The sequence below is a fragment of the Callorhinchus milii genome, unplaced genomic scaffold (genome assembly GCF_018977255.1).
Source record: "Callorhinchus milii isolate IMCB2004 unplaced genomic scaffold, IMCB_Cmil_1.0 Scaffold21, whole genome shotgun sequence".
NCBI classification, from domain to species: domain Eukaryota; kingdom Metazoa; phylum Chordata; class Chondrichthyes; order Chimaeriformes; family Callorhinchidae; genus Callorhinchus; species Callorhinchus milii.
The window spans coordinates 7,485,547-7,494,482 of NW_024704762.1; the positions used below are offsets into that span (position 1 = coordinate 7,485,547).

At 45.5% G+C, this 8,936-nt stretch overlaps 1 protein-coding gene across 1 annotated transcript; it reads left to right on the top strand.

Moving 5' to 3' along the window:
- Positions 1–2,047: 2,047 nt before the first annotated feature.
- On the top strand, positions 2,048–8,206 carry LOC103181963 (CTD small phosphatase-like protein 3). Its single transcript, XM_007898780.2, has 10 exons — positions 2,048–2,347; positions 2,902–3,022; positions 3,325–3,439; positions 3,680–3,794; positions 4,158–4,244; positions 5,129–5,191; positions 5,386–5,465; positions 5,881–6,007; positions 6,216–6,311; positions 7,982–8,206. The coding sequence occupies exons 1-10, from the start codon at positions 2,120–2,122 to the stop codon at positions 8,021–8,023; spliced, it is 1,074 nt and encodes a 357-aa protein (XP_007896971.1). The 5' UTR covers positions 2,048–2,119; the 3' UTR covers positions 8,024–8,206.
- Positions 8,207–8,936: the final 730 nt, after the last annotated feature.

Here is an 8,936-nt window from a genome sequence, read left to right on the forward strand (position 1 = left end):
GGCAATTTCAGAGCTGCCTACCACTCCCTTAACTGAAATTTGTTGACAGTGCTGCAAGGGGAGGGCAAAGGGAGAGAAGATATTTTAACTAATTATCTGGGCATTTCTTTATGGAACAAGGTTAAGTAATGACTTGATGCGTTCTTTGGAAGCTCCTTGAAATTCCTACTACCAGTAGCTGGTTTGTCAATAGAGCCAGAGATTGGTGGAAGGGAAATTTTGAAGTATTTTTCTTTGAGGGGCGTGGGGCTGGGGAAGAATGATTATTTTACGTGAGTTCTGATCTCAGGCATGATTCCGCCTGGGGAGGGAGGGTGTGGAGATTAACAGCTTCTCACCAAAGCTCCCCGAACTATAAAAGATTGCCTTTCATGTCCTGACCTGTCACTGGTGTTTTGTCTTTCCCCTAATCAATTGATGTCAACTCACAGCTTTGATTTCAAATGAGCATTGACATGACAGATTGTCAATTACTGTCAAAAATGCTAACATCACTGTTGAGAAGACATTATCTGAGGTTCCCATTCCCCTCTGCAGGTAAATGTTAAAAAGATGCTTTGGTACTATTTGGAAGAAGAGTGGGGAGTTTCTTCCGGTGTCCTCCCTTGTCCAAAAATTATTATTAAAAAAANCGGTCGTTCACATGAATGGGACAAGACAAGTGAAGTAACCCACGGAGATTCATTCCTCTTCTGGTGGGTGTAAAAGTGACGGATTCTTCTTGCTTCACAGCAGAAGGTTGTTCCCAGGATTTTCCAAATTGACAAGAAATTCACTCACCTTTCCGGTTGGTGTCAGAAACTTCCATCCAACAGGTTGCACCTGCCTTTGGAATCGCAGGCAAATCTCAGCCAGGTGATATTTCAGCCACTTATATTGATGCATTAACCCCATGAGCACCGGATCAGTTTCATACACAAGAAGTCTAAGACTAGAGTTGGTAACGGGAATAAAATGGATAGAGGTGAATATTCTCCAATTTATAATTAAGCATCATTCTCACAGCCAGGAGAACAGGAGCCTTCTCTGATTCATTAAATTGTTGAAATTCCAAAGGGATCCAGTGCAGGAAGGGTTACATTTATAAATAGGAGAAAAAAAACTCCACTGGGAAAGAAGAAAGCTGGGAGTTTTACTGTGAGAGAAGGTGAGTGAGGAACATTGTTGTTTTATTCTGACGATTTGAATATTGTGGGATGTTTGAAGCTCGAGCTTGGAAACAGCAAAACGTATGTATTGCACCCAGTGTCAGTGTCCAGCACCAACTTTATAATGTGGTTTAAATACAGAGTAAAACTTTCTTACAAGATGCTTTAAATTGTAGAATATATCTCTCCACTCCAGTTTAATACAAAGTAATATAAACTTCAGAAAAGCGCCCTCTTGTGCATCCTTGTGATAGTTTCCACTCCTGCCTCTTTTATAATAATAATTCTTGCATTTGATATAGCGCCTTATCAAATCGTTGAGACCTCTTAATGCTACATCAAGTTTGTGCTGAATTCTGAACATCATTAGTGAGGATTTGGCTCATTTTATCATTTTATCGGCTCATGTTTTGTGGACTTGAACCTCGATCAGAACGGTTCTTGGTGTCTCTGGCCTGGAAAAAGATCAGAGGTGAATGGGCAGTTTTCACCTGTCCTCACGGAACTATTCTGCTCTGTTTGCAAACAGCTGCTCTCGTGTGCAGAGGTTGTGAGGGAGATTCCCAAGAACAGTGGCATGGATTAGTAAATATGGCTCAATGTGTTAGTTACTAATCTGTAGATCTTCATACACCTGAAGCTATGGAACTTTCTTCCTCTACCCCTCCACCTTTGGCTTTCATCAGATCGCACCTGAAGCCCTTAAAAAAAAACAATAATAATAATTTGTCTCAATCCAGGACTGTCTGTGGGACACTGCTGCGCCCAATTGACTGCCGTGTTTCGCCCACAAAATACACAGTTTTGTCCTCTTTACAGCATATTCTGTGATGCGCTTTGAGGCGTCTCAATACTTGATAAGGCGCTATATCAATTGCAAGGATCATTATTATTAGTAACCGAAGGAGCAAGCCTCTGATCAGCTATCTGTTGTGTTGCTGGACTCTGTGCATTTTGTCCTTTGTTCTCAGATGGATCCGAGCTACAGAATGAATCTGCGTTCTTCCAAAGCCCTGTCTTTGGACCCTCAGACCCTTGACTACAGCCAGACGTGCAGCAAATCCCCACGTCAACGAGGGCGAGGAAAGGTATCGAAGATGCTGTGCTGCACAAGAGAAAAACGTACAACAGCGAAACCCTCCAAGGAAGGGAATAAAAGGATTGGGCATCATTTGGACAGTAAACATCCAACAAAAAGGGTGAGAATTAGTTTCTGTGTCACTGGGCTAGAGAGATAAAAGATCAAGCAGGATTCTTGCACCTGATCACCACACTGTTTCATTTGGCAACTCTCGTGCGATATTTAATTGAGCTCAAGATTTTTAAAGGGAACAAAAATTTCTTTGCTTGTTTTCTGAGACAGTCTTGGTTGGTTATAGAATCGTAGCATCTTACAGCACAGAAGGAGGCCATTCAGCCTATCATGCCTGTGTCGGCTCTTTGAAAGGAGCTATCCAATTATTCCCTCTCCCCCGCTCTTACCCTATAACCCTGCATATTTTTCCTTTTCAAGTACATTTTGCCCACACGTTTCGCCCATAAAATGTAGTCAATCCACTTTGCAGTGTATTCTGTGAAGCGCTTTGAGATGTTGCGAAGACGTGATAAGGCGCTATATCAAATGCGAGGATTATTATTATCATTATTATTATTGCATATCCAATTCCCTTTAAAGGGCTCACATTGACATTTTTAATTTTTTAAATTTTAAAATGTAAGGTCTGTGATTTGCCTTTTCTTGCTGTTGTCACAGGCTAAAGGAGACACAGGAGCTCCAGACAAACAACCTGATGGATACGATTCACACACAACTACCCCCAGAGCCACGAGGCTGGCAGCAAAGCGCTGGTGGGACCCACCACTGAACAGCACCGGTAGAGACTTCATTGTCTGCTCCGTGATCCATGTAATGTCAGAAGCGCTGAGCGACGTCTCGAAGACGTGATCAGGCGCTATATCAAATGCAAGGATTAATATTAATATTATTAATGTTCGTTAGCACGGTAACAGCAGCATTCAGGAGGCATTTCAAACAGACGGGCATTGGTCTTAAAAGATCTGCCAAGATGTAATGACACCTGGGTTTGGTTTTTGGTTCATTTCAGGGTGGCAAGTTGTTTTACTAAATTCCTTTCTCCGCACCCCTCCCCCCCACCACCCCTTCCCCACCCCTTAGATTTGCAGAGTCTGGAGTATGAAGAGGATATGGAGTCTATGGAGATGCCTTTATCTGTCTATTTTTCAATGCCCTCATCTTGGCACTTGGAGGAAAAAAGCGAAGTGCTTAAGCAGTAAGTACCTGAGCTGGCTGACTCGACTGTCCAGACAACCTGAAGATGGGGAAGGAGGAGGCAAGATGGAGGGATTGAGGGCGAGTGTTTGCAATAAGTTACAGTTGGGGCATATTATTAGGGTATTGTTGGGGAAGTTTCACTCTGCATCTTGTCTGTATGACGTGTTGCTTTGGGAGGAATGAATACATAATTAATATATTTTTGTTGGAAGTTCAATTTGTTTAAAACTTCCTTCAGACACAAATTCATCGAACGACTAATATCCTCATCAGAGCAGCATCCACCATCTCAGAAACCCAGCCTTCCCGTCCAGACTCGCAGTGTTCCCAGTCACACCCTGGTTCTGGGGCTGGTGAGTACAACTACAACAACTTGAATTTATCTAGTGCGCTTAATACGGGTAATGAAAGGGATTATTACCCCCTGGAAAGCGATCCGCTAATCGACTTAACAATCAGGTTCCTACTTACTGTTAGGTAAACAGAGTAAGGAAGTAAGTGTGGAGTATGGAACGTGCCTCAGATTGCACCCTCCCCAAGAATCGAATCTGGGTCCTCTTGCTTGCTAACCATTAACCTGCGGGACTCCAGAATATTTACAATCCAGGAGGCCATTTGCGTTAGCATTTCTCCTTGTTCACCCCACTGGACCTCTCCACTCTAATCCCATTTCACTAACTGCCTGTTAATCCAGTCTCTGTCTCTCTGATCCCCAGGATGAGACTCTTGTTCATTGCGAGCTGGTTCCAATGGAGAAAGTAGAATTCCAGTTCCCAGTCCATTTTCAGGATAACAATTACCAGGTTTGCCTTTGTCAATTTAATAAAAATGGGGGGAACTTTATGATCGATTTGGTTACTTGTTGTGTGGCCACAACAGTAATGCCCTGTTAGTCTGGCACTTACAGCAGAGGGGGCGAGGGGGATATATCTGCTAAAGAATCTGTGAATGAACTGTTTGAGACAGCATCAGCCTCAGTGCATCTCTCTCTCTCTCTCTCTGTCATGTCTTTGTTCTTTAAACACAGCCCCAGTGTGCAAGGCCCTTTTCAGTTCCCTCCCTCTCCCTCTGGGATGTCTGTGGGTTTATCCAGTGAGCAGCTGTTCATGTAGATAGAGGGGCAGCAAGTTCAGCCGTGATCTAATAGAATGGCGGAATAGACTTGAGTGGCTGAATGGCCTATAATAATAATAATCCTTACATTTGATATAGCGCTTTTCACGTCGGGAGGACGTCCCAAAGCGCTTCACAGAACACACTGTAAAGTGAATTGACTGTATATTTGTGGGCGAACGCGGCAGCCAATTGCGCACAGCAATGTCCCACAAACAGTCGCGGATTGAAAACGACCAATTTATTATTGGTTTTGGTTTTGGAGGGATTATTATTAGGCCTACCCCTCAGATGGAAAAATTAGTCATCGTTCCTGTTCCTGGTAACCAAATCTTCTCAACATTGGCTGTAAATTCGAGATCATTCAAAAATCTGAGAAGTGTTTAAATTCAGTAGTCATTTTGAAAGTCGGTTTTCCACAGTTCTGCAAAAGAAACCGGCTTCCAAATTAGGACCGGGTTTAAGAATTTCTCCCAGTTCTGCTCGCTCGCAAATTTTTAAGGTGGATTTATTTTAAATGCCTCATTTAATTTATTTCCTCGCCTCCACCCTGTCACGCTGGTTTGCCTTTCAGGTCTACATGCAATTGAGGCCTCACTGCAGGACCTTCCTGGAGAGCTTATCCCAGATCTACGAGGTAAGGAGCGGAAAGTCACCCCTTTTCTTATGTTGGATATGACACACCAGCCTCATCTCAATAGGTGACACCTGAGAATTGAGCTGAAGCTTTTTGTCTTGGTCTCTGATCCAGTATCTAATAGAGTCAGCATGTTGCCACCTGTCCAAAGTCTCGGACAAGGGACTCACTTGCCCACTTTGTTTTCCCGTCAGATCATCGTGTTCACTTCCGCCACGAAGGATTACACGGACAAATTGGTGGATATCCTTGACCCAAACAGGCGGCTGATCAGGCAAGTATTGATACCGGTGCGAAAGCTCCACCCTCGAAACACAGGAGGTGCCTGCTGTTTGAAAAGAGAAGCAATTTCCAACCCCCTAACCGCCCACCCCACTGGTGTCTTGCGTGGCTTTTTCACTGAACTGTTAAGATCACAGTTGGTTGCACCGTATAGAAGAGGGAGTGAAATGTAGAAGTGGTTGATTGATCTGGTTGATCGATCAGTTGGCTGCCGCATTACGCCCACAAAATGCACCGCCACCACACTTTACAATATAGTCTGTGAAACGCCTCGAGAACGTCTCAACGACATGATAAGGCCCTACGACAAATGCGAGAATTATGATTATAATTATTATTATCTAATATAATGTCTCTAATATCACATTTCTCCCCTCCCCCCCCACATACATACACACCGGCTGCAGACACTGTCTCTTCAGGAAACACTGCCGATGCGTGCAAGGAAGCTATGTCCGGGAGCTGAGTGTCCTCGGGAGAGACTTAGCAAAGACTGTGGTTGTGGACAGTTCCCATGAGGCTTACGCATTTCAGGTACAATGAGAGGTGCTTTGTAATTGTGATATCCACTGTGGTCAAATACCGTCAACACTCACTGTCTGGGCTCACACAGAAAGTGCCCACTTTTGGTTAGATACCAAAGGTAACCCCTATGACCGTCTCCAACACCGTCAGGAGAGGAAAGGGTTAGAGAAGATTGTCACCCACTAACCCTTCCTAAGCCTACAGCCTCTCTTCCTAGATCACAAACGGAATTCAAGTCAAGAGCTGGTTTGAGGATCGCAGAGACCAGGAGCTCCTTAAGCTGCTGCCTTTCCTGCGTCTGTTGACTGAATTGGTGAGTCCTTGACTTGACTGTGTCTCAGAGAACGAGGTTCCCAGGAGGGGGGATTAAGGAAGAGTAACTCTTCCTTATGTTCTTGGTGGGAGGGAGGGAACAAATGATTTTGTTTATTTACATCATTTACAGGCCCATTGCCTAAGGGGAAGTTCCCACCCCCCTCCAAACCACCCCTTTTTTTTGCTAAGCATACTGTTATATAATAATAATCCTTGCATTTGATACAGAGCTTTATCGTGTCGTCGAGATGTCTCAAAGCGCTTCACAGGATATACTGTAAAGTGGAGTGACTGTGTATTTTGTGGGTGAAACGCGGCAGTCAGTTGCACACAGCAGCGTCCCACAAACAGCCATGGAGAGTGAGTGACTGATTTATTTGGGGAGAAGATATTGGCCACAACACTGGGAGAAATTACCTTCCCTTTTTAAATGTGCCCCAAAACTCTGGGACACTCTCCCTCAATCTCTCCGCCTTCCACCCCTCTCTCCCCTCTTTTAAGTCCCTCCTGAAGACTTTACTGTTCGTCCGTGCTTACGACCACCTCCCCTCTCCCCGGCTCGGAATCAGATTCCGCCACTGTTAAGCGCTCTGAGATGCTACCCTGCGTGGAGGGTGGGGGGCTATTTAAGTGTAAGTTGTTGTTGTTGTGCCATGGGATCTTTAATGTCCACCTGAACAAGCAGACGGGGACCTCGGTTTAATGTCTCACCTCATATATTGCCTGTGATACATAACTTCCTGGTTCATTTAGTTCTGTGGGGGGCGGTGGGGTCAAAATTAGCTCAGAGGAGGGGGTTGCTGGGGGGAACTCTTCTAAAACCTAAGGGGGGATGATTCCCAATTGAAGGCATGAGATGTCTCGGAGTTCAGTAACTTATCTCGTGCCTTCAATTTCTAAATAGCGCAAGTTCTCCCGTTTCTTGGCCTCTAGAGTGTCCTTGGGCCAAGTCTCAGGGTTAGGATTCCCACCACCCCATGTCCTCTGTTATCATTGGCGAGGAGCTCCGCTTCGAAACCTGACACGGTCCTCATATAACTTGCTCCAGGTTCAGCTGTTTAAACTCCACCTGAACCCCAAAATAAACCACTTCCCGAAGAGTTCAGATGTCAATGATCAGTGAGTCCTCAATCCTGTGAGGTCCCTGTGAGGTAGCGTAATGGTTAGAGCACTCGCATCGCAAGCAGGAGGCCCCGGGTTCGATTCCCGGACAGGGCTGGGCGAAACCTACGGCAAGTTTCCTTACACACACACACACACTCCTCTACTGACAGTAAGCAGGAACCCGGTTGCTGGTCGATTAGTGGATCACTCTCTGAGGATGATTATCCTTCCAAAAAAGAAACAAAAAGTGGTCACTCAATCCACGACTGTTTGTGGGACACCGCTGTGCCCAATTGGCTGCTGCATTTCGCCCACAAATACACAGTCAATCCACTTTACAGTATAATCTGTGAAAACACTTTGAGACGTTTCGACGACATAAAGCGCTATATCAAATGCGAGGATTATCATTATTATTTGAATGTTAGTGAATTGGGATTGCGATCTCCTCCCCCACCTTTCCCCCCGCGCTCTCTTCCCCCCTACCCCACCCACTTTCCCCCACCCCCTCTTTTCCCCCCTTTTCCTTGTATTCAATTAATAAACTCTTCCTAATCTCCACAGAGTGACGTCCGGCCTGCGATCAACCAGAGCCAACGGCTCTAGGGAGCTTTTCCCAGGACTGAGAACCTGTCAGCTCGAGATTAGCTCCGGTTCCATTTCAGCCCCCCGGCCTCCGGTCCCTACAGTTGATGTCTCGTTCCTTTCTGTCTCGCAGCTAATTTGTTCTAAGTTGATGCCTGTTCCCTGAGAAACAATAAAGATTTATTATTTTAATACTTTGACCGATGCCCGGCGTGCAGTTTTCATGTAGTGTATATGTAATTACATATAATTTAATGTGATGTGTCTTGTCACGCCTTCGAGACATCTCAAAGCGCTTCACAGAATGTACTGTAGAGTGAATTGTCATTTTGCAGGCGAAACCGTGTAATGTGCTGTTATTGTTAATTTAGGACATTCACAGCTCCCTCCCCCCCACCCCACCCACCCACCCACCAGCCCCCAGCCTCCGGCACGCATTCTAGGGCGGGGAGCAAGTGTGACATGTTACGTCGGGCATTTTATGCTGTGATCAATTAGGTCTTGTACTGTTTAATACCAGCCTGCGGAGAGAGAGCGAGAGAGAGATGGGGGGTGGGGGGGGGGGGGGGGAGAGAGCTGTGCGGAAAGAGAGGTGGGTGGTGAGAGCTACTCACAGTTGAATGAACCAAACGGATGACGAGATCCACAACCCTTGACAGCCCATAATATACGGGCTGGGGAATGGTGCAGTGGAGGCGCTATTTATTTGTGTGTGTGTGAGAGAGGAGAGAGGGAGAGAGAGAGGGCTGAACCTTTGTAAGATGCCCTTGTCCTCTCTCTCTCTCTGTGTGTGTGTGCGTGTCACACACATTACACAGTGCGACAAAAGATCCGGCCACATATTAACGCTGCTAATAAAAGAGGTGACGATCAGGGAGGAGGGGAGGGAGGGAGTGGAGGGGGGGGAGAATGCAGAACGTGCGTAATTATTTAT